General features: G+C 39.2%; 2 protein-coding genes across 2 annotated transcripts; one reads left to right on the top strand and one right to left on the bottom strand.

Moving 5' to 3' along the window:
• The first annotated feature begins 2807 nt into the window (after positions 1 to 2807).
• Positions 2808 to 8074, top strand: LOC103698471 (small ribosomal subunit protein eS6-like). The gene is made up of 6 exons (XM_008780497.5): positions 2808 to 2953; positions 3123 to 3187; positions 6587 to 6644; positions 6764 to 6872; positions 7039 to 7311; positions 7619 to 8074. Exons 1-6 carry the CDS (start codon positions 2948 to 2950, stop codon positions 7855 to 7857), a joined length of 750 nt encoding a protein of 249 aa, XP_008778719.1. The 5' UTR covers positions 2808 to 2947; the 3' UTR covers positions 7858 to 8074.
• A 3327-nt stretch (positions 8075 to 11401) lies between these two features.
• On the bottom strand, positions 11402 to 13297 carry LOC103698472 (Peroxidase superfamily protein). Its single transcript, XM_008780499.6, has 3 exons — positions 12996 to 13297; positions 12703 to 12894; positions 11402 to 12070 (listed from the first exon to the last, which is right to left on the bottom strand). Exons 1-3 carry the CDS (start codon positions 13203 to 13205, stop codon positions 11477 to 11479), a joined length of 996 nt encoding a protein of 331 aa, XP_008778721.1. The 5' UTR covers positions 13206 to 13297; the 3' UTR covers positions 11402 to 11476.
• Between the last annotated feature and the right edge of the window lie 849 nt (positions 13298 to 14146).

Below are 14146 nucleotides of genomic sequence, written 5' to 3' on the forward strand. Positions count from 1 at the left end.
AGAGTTGAATGTAGGAGATTATGTCATGGTGAGAATTAGACATGAACGACTTTCTTCGAAAATGTTCAAAAAGTTGCAATCTCGTAGTGTGGGACCATTCAAAGTCCTAAAAAAAATCTGTTCGAATGCTTATATTATAGATCTTTTTGAAGACTATGGGATTAGTGCAATATTTAATATTGAAGATTTAGTCCCATACAAAAAGTTAACATTCATTCCTTCAGACTCTTTTGTTGATACACCGCCTCTGTTGATCACCTTGACCCATCACCTGCTATTGAGCCTCCACCTCCAAAGTTGCATGCACGCAGAGAACACATAGAACATATATTAGATGAGCAGGTTATATCTACCAGGAAAGGAAGCTACTAACGTTACCTTGTTCGGTGGAAAGGTCAATCCGAATCGGATGTGACATGGATTTCGTGAGCCGAGTTGCAGTATCTTGATCCTGACCTTTTGGAGCAGTATGACAACCGGCCATACCTGCACTCGACGGGGTCGAATTTTTTCCACCTGGAAGGAGCTGATGGGGACATTGGAGCTAACTATTTACCCGCCTAGTCCACCATCTTATTTTGCATATTTGTTTTATTTTTATTTCTAGGCTTGTTTGTATTTTAGGGTTATTTGTGTTATTTTTTTGCTTATTAGGAGTTATTTTTGTGTAAGGGGATTTTAAGTTAATTGTATTTATTTGGGCCCTATATATAGGGGACTATTTTCATGATTAGGATTTTAATAGAGTGATTGAAATTTTCTCCCCTGCATTCTTTCTCCTCCCTCTCTCTCTCGTCTCCCTCTTCCTTCTCTTTCTTCCTCCTCTGGTTTTCCCTCTCTTCTCTTCCTCTCTTCCTCTCTTCCTCTCCATCTCTTCTTCCTTCCCCCTATCTTTTGGTTTTCACTGACCTGTTGTTATAGCAACCTTCCCCATTGTGGTGCTGCATCAGATGCATTTGAGGCCAACAAGCTCAGAGTCAAAAAATATCTTTCGAATTTGCATACCCTAGTAAAAATATTGTATTATATGACACTATGCTCCTATACTACATCTCGTTGAAGAATCTCCTTGCCTAGTCCAAATTAAGTGTAATATATATAACAACATCACTGCCCATCACAAAATATCTCTTTTGAACATTTCATCCAGCGCCCTCTGTGATTCCTTTATCTTATCTAAACTATAATCGAGATCTATCAATAAAGTCTAAATTAAGACCTGGGATTTAAAATCAAGCATCCAGATTTATCTTCCCATGAAAGTCTTCTACAAGCACAAAAGTTGATATCTGCATGCATGCCCTGATCAAAATACGAGGAGGTATTGCTTGTGGGCAAAAAGTGGTGAGGAATTGGTTTTGTGAAGAAAGTATGTTGGTGAATTAGTCATGATCATGGAGGCAAGCATGGTTTTGACGATGCTTATACGCGTCATCTTAGGATGCAAGTACGACGATGCTAATAAGCATCATGTATTTCTGCGTTTTTTAAAAACGCGTCGGGCTTTTTCTATAAGATTACGACAATGTTTTTGCACGTCGACTATTCTTGAGAATTACCAACGCTTAGTTAAAGAGTCGGCAACTTTTGGCGGTATGCCCTTTTTTCCCAACGCTTCTCCCTGGTGTCGGAAAAAAAAGCGTCGAGAAAAGCCGATTTTCCTGTAGTGTATCATGTATCACATTTTTTTAGTTTTGAGATGATTGGATTATTAGAGTAGCTTGGGTGGTGGCAATAGTGGAGGTGGAGGAGGGTAGCATCGATGTAGGGGTACAAATGGATCGGGTCGAGTCGGGTTTTGAGTGATCCCGACCCGACCTAGTTTCTTGTTCGAATCCTAATTTTGGATCTAGATCCGATCCAATTAAATATCGAGTCGAATCAGGTCAGATCTACGGCTATAATTTTTGACCCAACGAGTCATTTGGGTCGGTCAAATTCATGTATAACCTAGATCCAACCCAAAAAATTCTGATTCGGATCATGTCGGATCCTGGTCAGAGTCCAAAATTAAAGGGGGGAAAAGGACGTACTCACATCAGAAATTTTAAGTTTTTGAAACCAACGCAAGCCGCAGCTCAAAAGATCAGAGCTTTTAATAAGAAATCTGGAGAAAAGCCGATTGATACCCCCACTGAAGTTTTAAAATTTTAACACAAGCCCAGTTCAAGAAACCAGAACCTTCGGCCGGAAATAATGAGAAAAATAAGTAAATAAGAGGAGAAAACACATAACGACATAGAAGATCACCAAATTTTAGAACAATAGCAAAAACCCAGTTTTCCCAAAAAAAAATCACATCTTTGCAACAAGTATCGGCAGGGGTGGCGGCATGGGCGAAGGGGATGACGCCGGATTGGGTGAAGACGGAGAAAATGAGATTAACCAAAGAGCTCTTTCCCAACCCCACAAATCCAAGTAGCAGTATCATGATAATCGGTGAAATGTTGGTCTCAGGATCTTATTTTAATTACTGAGTATAAAAATTTCTGTCGGAAATGTTTAGTTATTTATATTTACTAATTTTAAATATTTCTACGGTATTTTTAAAAATTACAAAAATAGCAAGGAAGTCCGAGGCCCAAGCCCGAGTAAGGGCCAGGATTGGGCCTTGGAAAGTAGGCCCTGAGGTTGGGCCGCAAAGGGTCCAGGTTTAAGTAAATTGGGTTCCGGCCCAAGCGTGACCCAGCCTGGCCCGTGAAGAGGTCCACGTAGGAGTGATCTATCGGAGCCACGTGTCATATAAGAGTATCATCGAAGGCACTGTAACCATCTCTTCGCATCAGGTGCATCGCACGTGCTCTCTTTGATATATAAGTACGGCCCAAATCAAAAGCAAGAGCCTCTCCGAGAAAGCCCTAGCAGCCGCTGCTACTCCCCTCTCGTTTCCTCTCTCGGCGCCGCGCTCTCTTCCGACCGATTCCGCGCGAGAGAGGCGTGGTCCAAGATGAAGGTGATCCCTTTGAGCCTAACCATCAAAACCTAGTCCTGAATGTAGAAAAGTTCCTTTCTTTTTATTATTTTCTTGGTGATTTTTCTGACTAATTATAATACTTGGAGAATTTCTACACTATTTCGGCTTCTCTGATCTTTGTATTGCTATTTTTCCTTCTGAAATGCAGTTTAATATCGCAAATCCCACCACTGGATGCCAGAAGAAGCTTGAGATTGATGACGACCAAAAACTGTGAGCGTCTTTTTAAATAAGAATTTTACATGTTATTGATTTGTTTATTTGGATTTTTTAATCATCCTACATCTCGTTAGTTTTTTCGACCGTTCCTTGTGTAGTTTGATGGTTGTTATAGTTAAAGTTTCTGGATTTTAGTTGCAGATTGCCTAATTGTTAGGATATTGTAATAAGGAGGAAGGGTAGTATCTCTTTTTGGGTTTTTGATGGAAAAGTTGTGATCTTTTGCGGACTGGAAAGGAAGGATATAGAATGAAATGGTTGGCAAATCGTTGCTTGTGTTTCAGTTCTTTAAGGTTTCATTGCTTGGACTGCTAAGTATGGTGCATAATTAATTTGTTTGATGGTATGAATGCTTTTTGTAATTGAATTTGTTGATGGCTAGTGATGTCAATTACACGAGCATTAAGGAAATGCCTTTAGGGGCTGTTTATAAATTTCCGTCAAGTGCTGTAGATAACCCTGAATTTTAGTAAATTTGTTGATGTTGCTATTTGAGTGGGATCACAAGAGCATGTGCCATATCACATTTCTTCTTTTAATGCTTACGCATCTTGCAACTTTGAAAAGTGTGAAGGAGTAATCTATTGGTAAGCTGCTTTCTGCCATGGGAGAAAGGCTCTCATGCAAATAAAGTAGGGTTACAAAGTCAAAACCATGATTTGAAGATTCAGTGTAAATCCCATATGCATTTATATATTCCTATTAACCTAGTTTAGAATTTTAAAGTTTAATCATGAATTGAGAGCCATTTCAGTGCTAGTTTGATATGGTGGCATCTATGGAGTGGTTTTGACCCTTGATTCTTCAGGTGTCCGAATTTATTTTGTTATATATGGTTTATTTTACATTATCGATGGTCTTCACTTGTAGAGTGGATATCCAACAGTTGTCTTGAAAATTTTAAGGGCTTTGTTTTTGTTGAATTATTACCTAAATGTATATTGAAGTTTGCTGCTGGAGAGGTCCATTAGAGATGGAGATTCAGCTTTTTAAATATATCTTGTCCTTGAGTCATACCAATGATCTAATCTCATAAGATCATCTAGTAAATGATGCCTTTTCTCTTTGTTGTTGATATTGAAACCTTCAATGAGTTACGGGTGCAATTAGTTCATAAAGTGCTGTTTTTATCGTTGTACAAGTGGTCCTAAGAACCAGATGCACTGAAGTCTTAACACCATGAGATGTATATCTTGCTTTTTTCTGGAACTTGTGTTCTTAATGAGAATTTGCATTTTTTTTTTCAAGTGTTTCATATGAGAAATGTGATGGTTAGGCAGATTAATCAACTGAAGTCTAGAGGTGCTTCTTAATGCCTATCGTGTTTGTTGTGCTGTCTATCTTTTTTGAGAAGCTAAAGTTTTATTTTGTTATATAGTTAAATCATTTCCTGATAAATATCGTGTTTGTGCTATGTGAGCTTTAGTTTTCTCTTGTTGGACTTAAACTAAGGGTCTATTTGCTTGAACTGTAGTCTAAGGAAATATATATATAAATCTTTCCGTGTTCAAGTAAAATCTTTGCTTTTACACTCTTTGGTTCCTTCTAATAACTAATCACCACTCTAATATTTAATGACTTGAAAAAATGATATTATTGTTCTTCATTTGTGCTGTCTTTTTGTGTGTAAGCAAATGATTTCTAGTTCACAAAGAGATATTTGTCCCCTATGTTTTGATGTTTAATTAAACAACTCAAAATGATTGGTTTTGTAGGCTCTTTCCTGCTGAAACAAACATGCACTAAGAGCTTAGATTGAATGCCTCTTGCAACCCTTGATACACAAAATTCATAAAGCTTCCACATTGTAGTCATATTGTACACGAGGTGTTTAAATAGAAGCCTTTTGTTATATTAAATTATGTGCTTATGTTTGCTGGGGCTACTCTGGATTTGATGGTGCCAGCCTGTAAGTGGAGCCTTATTTATGAACTAGTGGGCAGTGTCTATAAAACTTGCAAAATCCTTTTAGTAGATGCCTAGGAGCTGCTTGTGTTGTAGCAAATTGTATATAAGACTGCATATGGTTCAGGCATAAAACAGACAGCAGGCTTGCATAATATGACTTAAATCTGCAAAGCAAAATTTTGGAAGGAGGCATCACCAAGGAATAGTTTGCTGGTCAAATTTGCTTATGACAGGAATAGCTGCCACAAGCAGGAGCTGTGACAAACTATTCCTTGGTGTAAAGGCACCTTTTATGCCTACTCTTAACTTTTTATGCCTATTTTATACTTTTTATGGACAGAAAGGTCATCATCCAAACTTTATTCCCAAAAGTGGAGCCAGACAAAAATTGGCATAACTTGTGGCATAACCATCCCCATGGCCATAAAGTTTTCTATTCCCATTTTTCTTATTCTTGAGCCAAACGCAGCCTAAGAGTCTATTTCCTTTTGTAAATGAAATATAATGGGTCTTTATTTAGCCATGTATTTTGTTTTTGCCTTCCTTTGATATCTAGTAAGGTGTGGAGCGTTTTTTTCTAAAATTTAATGTCTTTTTCCATTATGTAAGGTGAAACTCTTTTGAATTGATGGTGACCACTTATTACTGTAATTTTGTGTCATTTGAGGACTCCTAAGGGAAAATAGTAGGTGGAACATTTTAAGTTTATGAACATCTCTACCATTTTTTTTAGATATTTAAGGAAATGAATATAGGTAAGAAAATCAATCAACACTAATGGTTGTTTGGAACACCACAAAAATCAGGCCTTGCTGGTTGTGGAACACAAGTCAATTAAGAAGGCCTCACAAAAAGGATTGAACAAGAAGCCGCGGCTGACCATTATCCTTACACCAACCAATCAGCTATTAAAATGATTGACCTTGCATTGCTTAATCATTTAAGACTATCCTCTCCTCTGCCTGCCCCTCCCTTTTTTCCTCCTCTTCTTGCAAAATAGGCCCAAACAAAGACTTCCCTTTGTGCTAGGTTTGGCATTATATTGTTTATGTGCATAATTGATGTTATTTTTGGATCTCCTATTACAAATGGAATCAAATGGTGCATCTCAGAGGTCATAAGTTTGTTCTTACTTAGGTTGTGTGGATGTACAATGTTGTTTGCATTCAGTTGTAAAGTCAAGCATTAGTAATCGAGCTTAATATCTCTATAACTGTCAGGTACACCCTAATAAGCTCCTAGAAAAATCTATGCTTCAGAACTTGCACCATCATTGTGAAGTGGATATTTCAAGAGTCTGTTGTTCTAGTAGGTCTTTTTTATCTGGATTTGTTATCCATCAATTGATACCGGATAAGATCTTATCCTCCTATTGTTGTCCTGCAGTTCTATAGCCCTACATTACTTGCAAGTGTGTTACCTGTTTTTCTTTTAAAAATTTTCTGTTCAATGATTATTTATTTATATTCTTGGGTAATGGTACAGTCGGGCCTTTTTCGACAAGAGAATTTCTCAGGAAGTTAGTGGAGATGCTCTCGGAGAGGTACAATTCAATCAGATGTCGCCTTAAATATGAATGATCATTGTAACTTTCACTTGACTCATTGTCTTCAATTGGAGCCTAAGATCATTCTAGTCATAGATACCTGCTATATTATACAGGAATTCAAGGGCTATGTTTTTAAAATCATGGGAGGATGTGACAAACAAGGGTTTCCCATGAAGCAGGGAGTTCTAACTCCTGGCCGTGTCCGCCTGTTGCTGCATAGAGGCAAGTGCATTTCAGTTACTTGGCTCAAGTTTTGACAGTACCATGTAGAATAAATAAATAACCATGATTCTCATATAACTAACACCTGTATGTTACCATATTTCGTATGGATCATTGGAGCCATGTAAACTTCCCTTCATAGTTTCCTATATTGCTTCAAGTGCAGGTACCCCATGTTTCCGTGGATATGGCAGGCGTAATGGAGAGCGCAGGAGGAAATCTGTTCGTGGCTGTATTGTTAGTCCTGATCTCTCAGTTTTGAACTTGGTGATTGTTAAGAAAGGTGAAAATGATCTTCCTGGATTGACTGATATCGAGAAGCCAAGAATGAGAGGACCAAAGAGGGCCTCAAAGATCCGGAAATTATTCAACCTTTCCAAGGAGGATGATGTACGCAAGTATGTCAACACATACCGTCGAACCTTTACCACGAAATCAGGTGGGTCAACTTCTGCTCTCATTATGTTTATTTATCCTTAGAATGTAATAGCTTTCTGTAGGTGACAGATTTTTATGCGTAACTTCTAAAATTAATTCTTTCCGTTTGCAATGGTCACAAGAAAATGACACCCCTGGACTACTTTCAAGTTGTTTGCATCATTTCTAAACTTTTATATTGACAAATTGTATTTCCAACACGGGCCTTATGGTGGGCGCTAGCCAATTTGCCCTGTTAAATTTCTTTTTTTAATGAAAAAAAGGAGAAAAGTTTGCTAACCACATTATTGTATATATTAATATTGTAGGAAAGAAATGCAGCAAGGCACCTAAGATTCAGAGGCTGGTAACTCCATTGACCCTGCAAAGGAAACGAGCCAGAATTGCAGAGAAGAAGAGGAGAATTGCCAAGGCCAAGGCTGAAGCTGCTGAATACCAGAAGCTGCTTGCCACCAGGCTCAAGGAGCAGCGTGAGCGCAGGAGTGAAAGTTTGGCAAAGAGGAGATCTAAGCTCTCTGCTGCCTCTAAGCCATCTGTTGCTGCCTAAAAGGCATGTTTGATTGAAGGAAAGCAATATGTGGACAGTGTGTTTCCACATGTTTGAGATGAATTTTGGCGTATTGCCTCTTATCTTATGTTTTTGGATTTTGCATTGGATTGAAATGTGTTCTTGATATTGAGTTCTGGACTCTCAACTATTTTAGGTACATTGTGTTATTTCTTTGATGCCATTTTTGCAATAATCATCTGAAGTCTTAAAATCAGAGGAGATAGTTGATGGTTAAATTGTTGCCCCTTTTTGACTGTAATGTTGCTGCTTGTCATGAAAGATGACAAAAAGCCTAGTTTGAGTGGGATCCAGTTGCTTGTGTCTGCATGGTAGCACAACGGTCTGCAGTGTATCAAGCGACTGCTCTCCTGGTGGAAACGGTCTCATTTAAGTTGGTCGTTGTTGAAATTTCTTCTGCATATGTTTTGCAACGTATTACCCATGGGCACTTTGCTTGTGATTGTGGAGGAGCAGAATCAGTGTCAAAAGGTAATTCTACTGCTCGTGAATGATTTTTTTTAATCCTGTGATTGATTAAATTATTGATTCCATATCCATTCATGCAGTATGTGGTAAATCGTTAACTGGAGAGTTTCTTCAATCGCTTGCAACTAGGGCTGGGCAGATAGGGAGCAGTTTGCACGCCAGCTTGTTTTGGATCGCTCAATAAGCAATTAAGCTGAGTTACTTTGTTTTGGATTGCTCAATTATGCTAGGTTTAGCTTGTTTGAGTTTGGCTTGATTAAGTTTAAAATGCAGACATGAATAATTTATATAAAATCAAATATCAGGTTCTTCTTTTCAAATAAATATTTATTTTATATTTATTGTTTATTATATATGAATGTGATTTTTATAAATACAATGTATTTTTATTATAACATTAGATATAACCAGAATAATTAAGTATGTAAATGAAGGCATTGAAATGTGCAAACTCTTCTCAATTTTTTTGTTATGTTTTGGTATTTTTGGTCATTTTTTTTTGAATGAGCTATAGTGAACAACTTTTATATGGTTTGGTTCAACCTCAAACAAGATGGCACGAAGGCAATCTATTTACACCCATGTTAAGAACTATATATTAATGCTCATGCATGAAATACTTTTTTTTTTCTTTTGAGGAAGGAAATAATAATCAATATAGTTTGATATTTTTTTGTCTTTCAAAATTAGGAGGGGCTGGTATCTCTTTTTCTTCCCAATTGCCATTCTTCATTCCTATTGAAATCAATCCTCCACCTCCCACTGAAGGGACGGCACCAGTCTTAGTATGTGACCAATCTGAAAGCAAGAATTTTTAGGAACATTAGGAATATTTTATTTTTGAACAGTAGAATTGTTTCCAAGTAATGTTTAATTGCTTATGTATTAATTAATATTCTATTGATTGGTCCAAGGCTATCGACAAATAAGATTTGTTTAAGTCACTTTATTTTTTTTTTCCAAGTCACTTCTTTTTTTTTTTAAGTATCAGGAATATTTCCATTTATAGGTTCGAGATCCATATCTATAAATTGAAAGATCCGAATAATCAACTCTATAATCATTTGTTAGAATTAATAGGTGTTCAAATCATTTATAGCACGACGACTAAGAGATCTTACCAGCTTGGCAAGGTGGTAGATTCTCTCCTTTATATCTACGGCTTCATTTTATAATTTTGTTATATGAACTTTTTTTTCTAGACATCGTCACCCTTCTTATTTTTAAGCCTCCACTAGGTTAAGTCACTTCCTAATCTGTTCCCTACTCTTTGTTGTTCTCTGCGTCAAACAACTAATGTCTACTTAGCCTTGTTGATAGCAGAGTTGATTCATGCTAGGTATAAGCATAAGATATGTCAATATAATTATCATTTTTAGTGCATTTCAAATTTTCAAATTCAAATTTGAAATGCACGAGAAATAGTAATTGTGGTTGTAGTTTATGAACCAAATCTGCTATCATTTATTTGTGGCATCATATGTTGTGATTGTAGCTGATATGAATCAAATCTGCTGTCACTTATTTATGGCATCGCAGGAACTATTTATTTATGAGGCTTCAACCATGGAGACCTTAGCGCTGCACCTTCCATTTGCTACTGCATGCTCCGCGCTCTGTTCGCTCTCTTCTGCAAGCAGCAGCGGAGAAAGTGGTCCTTCGCTCCGCCGAAACGTGGTCCTTCTCTGGTGTTTGTTTATGAATTCCTAAGCCTATCCTCATCTCTATGTGAAGAAAATAGTCCGGCATCTTCACCTTTTCTACGTGGCCTCCTCTATTTTATTTTATTTTATTTTATTTTATTTATTTTTGAGACTGATATATTATATATAGCGGGTACGGATACATTCAAAACAGTCAAAAGATAATAAGTCCTGGAGCGCACCGAGTAATCCCCTTTCCTTCAGCCAAAGCATCTCTCCAAAATGATTAGCCACATAAAAGGCTATTCAATCTGTTACCCACCATTCACTATAACCCGGATATCTCTAAGCAGCGGGTGGTTATTGCCCACCCTTCCCACATTCTGCTGGATCCAACCAATAACTATTACCGAATCACCCTTAAGCACTATAGCACTAGCTTGCAACACGCGTCAAGTATAACTCAAGTCGGTTTAAGCTGCCCTCAACTCTGCCACGAGATCTAGACGTCAAAGATCTGGCAACCACCGCCCGCAATCACCTTGGAGTCCGAACATCTGATGATAAAGCTAGCCCCTCTCCTACTCTCGCCATCCAGTACACATCCATCAAAATTTATCGTGAGGAAGCTCGAGGTTGGGGGCTCCCAGGTGAAGAACACTCTACGAGATGCTCTACGAGCAAGAGAAGAGCTTTAGGTGTTCCAAGCTATTAAAGGTCCATCCAACAGATGTGACTAAATAATCTCAGCTGCCTGGCTCCGGGCTCTCTCGACAACGAATCTCGGTTGGGAGCAACTCTCACCAAACGTTCAGTTATTTTTGGATAGCTAGATCTGATACGCTATATAGGTCACCACAGTAACCGTCTGCCTGGATCGTGGGGTGATCGCCCACCGTTTGATCACCACAGAAATGACGTTGAGTCGCACTAGACCTCCGATGGGATTATGGCAAGCTCCCAAATTCTTCTTGCACGCTGGTACTAGAACAAGGCATGATCCACAGACTCAGTCACTAGCACAAGAGGCATTGGGAATGGATCTCTGGGCCCATTTCACTCAAGATGAGCCTCATCAGAATTCGGCTCTAGGCAACTTTTTAGAGAAATAAGGCTACCTTCGGATGTAGGCCAAAGCGCCAGCCCCAGCTCTACGTGGCCTTTGAACATTCTCATATTCACCTTGAGTAAAACCTGCCAAGACGGATAAAAACACATCCAAAATACGTTCCAAAGGGTCCAAAATAGCCGTACAATATATATATATATATATATATATATATATGTATATATATATATATATATATATATGTATATATATATATATATATATATATATGTATATATATATATATATATATATATATATATATATGTATATATATATATATAAATGATTATCTTATAGTATATGACAAAAGATCATATGATCAATTCACTAGTGTCCACAAATGCTGGACCGTTCTTTCATTTCCAAGTCCAAACTTCTACAAGGTTGTATGGAATGGGCCCCCGTCGTTCACCACTCGACAATTCCTTCTGATCTCTCCTCTCTCTTCTGATTGCAAGTCACCCATCCTGACCATTCCTTTGATGAAGGCCGAGAAGAATGCTGCCTGATCATGGCTGAACTTTTGAACCACCTTTCTAGTCCTAGCATCTCCGCAGTACAAAGTTTGATCAGAGTTGAGGAATCCCTTCTTCTGAACCAAGTCCTTGTAGTACTGGTTGTCAAACACGACCGGCGTCGCGTCGAGCCCGCCGGTGACATTCCCATCCCCACCCTTGGGACACAGTTCATCCAGCTTCTTTCGATACTCGGGGTCCATGTTTGGATCAGGCCGGCCGGTGCCAGATTGATTGTAGAGACGGAAGACTATCGAGAAGCATCGAGCTTCGCCAATGGAGTGAGAACCCGAGAGCGCCACCAGATCAATGATGCTTAGATTGACTTGGTGGAAGAGGTTAATGAGGAAGGTGACATTGGCTCTGGGACTCGGCATGATATTGTTGGAGTCCTCTTGGCTAGCCGTTAAGCTATCCTTCCTGCCTAGTTTCACTTCCCAGCTGGGCCCTCCACTCTGCCAGAAATAAACACAGCTGATTTGAAACTACACTGGATGGCTTAGAAAACACCACTTCCTTATGCCTCTGAATAAAATCAGACACTCAACAATTCACAACTTATGTTTGTTTTTCTGTTTTTTTTCTTATGTTGACTCTCTAATTGATCAAATGTTGCAATCCCACATTTCCTACATCACATAGTTTTGCCTATTCTAGGAGTTCTGATGGTTTATGAAGTCTGAGTAATAAAATGTTAATTGCACCAAATGCTTCCTCTCTGATAACCCATCACCGAAAGAAATCTGCATGGCATGAGTAAATCTTAACAGTAAGATAGATGGAACTAAAATCCGAGTTCTTAATGTGATCCTTTATGGATCCAATTTAGTAGCCCTCTAGAATAAATTTTAGCAACAAGATATATTGAACTAAAAATCGAATTCTCGAATAGACCCTTGCTAAATGCACTAAAATAACAACCGATACTCCTTGGTCCGATCCTTTTAGGACTGAATCCGTTCAAATTCTATGAACCCAAACAGGAACTGAATAAGAAAGAAAGCCGGATCAGAAACTAGTCCTGAAATTTTCTTGGTTCGCAAAATAAAAGAAACTGTAGAATTAAAAAAAAAAGAAGAAAATTTACCAGTACAACTGCATCTCTTGCGGCCATTATGATGATATCGGCGCAGGAAACGACCCCCGGGCACTGCTCCTCCAACGCCCCCTTGACCTCGTCGATCACCTCAAAATCCCGGAGGGAGTTGATGTTGGACAAGGCCAGCTTCTCGCCCAGCATGGTGGGCGTGTCATCCAGGAGCACAGACCCATCACATCCCTCAAAACAAGGCCAAGTTCCATAGCAAGTAAAGAAGACAATAGAAAAAGCTTATTAAAGAGACGTTACGTGATAAAATGGAGGATATAATATTAGCTTACATTCACAAAGCAGTCATGGAACTGAAGCCTCATGACGGAGGCGGCGCTCCTGGGCTCTCGGATCCTGGCTCGGTGGATCACCGCCCGCACGATGGACTCGGCCTCAGGACACGTCTCCGAGTAGTACCCATGCCTTAGTTCGGTGGCAGCAGCGGCCACCTCTGGTGCAAGGAAGAGGGAGAGAAGGAGAAGGGAGAGGAGAGGAGACATGCCGGCTTTGTGCTGGTCGCAACAGGGACATGACTGGGCTGAGGGTGTTTTGTGGGGTGGAAGGGTGTTTCGATCTTTGCGTGTGTTGCCATGTGGTACAGTGTAGTTGGGGATGTTCCGTTCGCTTTAATTTGATGGCTGGGATTTTGTGATCGAGTGGCTGGATGCGAGATATTTTGAGGGTGGTGAAGGAGTCGACGCGGTGAAATGGGCCCTCACGTTGAAGGGCTGAGAGGGGATAAGGCCATAAGGGTGGGTTTCAGTGGGAATGGCTGCTGCTCGATCCTGATGCAAAGATTAAATAAAAGGGGGATAAATAACTGGACAGGCTAATGGCCAGAGGTTGCTTTGAAACCTGGCATCCTGGTCCTCGGTGAGCTAGCTAGCTTCCTTCCGTAAATTCCGTCAACCTAATTTACGACGGGACCCACAGATTTTGTAGGCCCAAAAACATCTTTATTTGACTCTCATTTTATGCTTAGCCATTAATATTTTGTATTTTCTGTTCCGTAAGTTAGCATTTGATGCTTAACAGAACATTGTTTTTGTTTTGGAATCAATTATAAAACGTTGAAATCATTTACTCCTTGGAAGTACACTGACAGTGGTGGAGGCCAGCGCGCGCGCGCGCGCTCTCTCTCTCTCTCTCTCACACACACACACTCACTTACATGATATATGCATGAGTATTGCCAACAAAATTAGAAAAAAAAAATGATAAAAAAAACTAAGAAACATCCTTTTGGTTCTTTCAAAAAAGACTCTTAAAAATAATGCGTTGCAAAAGAAATTACTCAATCAACCGCACTGTTCATCTTCCAGTAAATATTGATGGCCTGAAAGTAGCTACAATTTCTTGCAAGTATTCGGATTTCATAGAGCAATGACTGCCTGTCCGTCACGCTATGTTGACCTCAAACCCACTCGATCACCGTAGCCGA

The sequence above is a fragment of the Phoenix dactylifera genome, chromosome 7 (genome assembly GCF_051530095.1).
Source record: "Phoenix dactylifera cultivar Ajwa chromosome 7, Ajwa_hap1_PhDact_Kaust_v1.1, whole genome shotgun sequence".
NCBI lineage: Eukaryota > Viridiplantae > Streptophyta > Magnoliopsida > Arecales > Arecaceae > Phoenix > Phoenix dactylifera.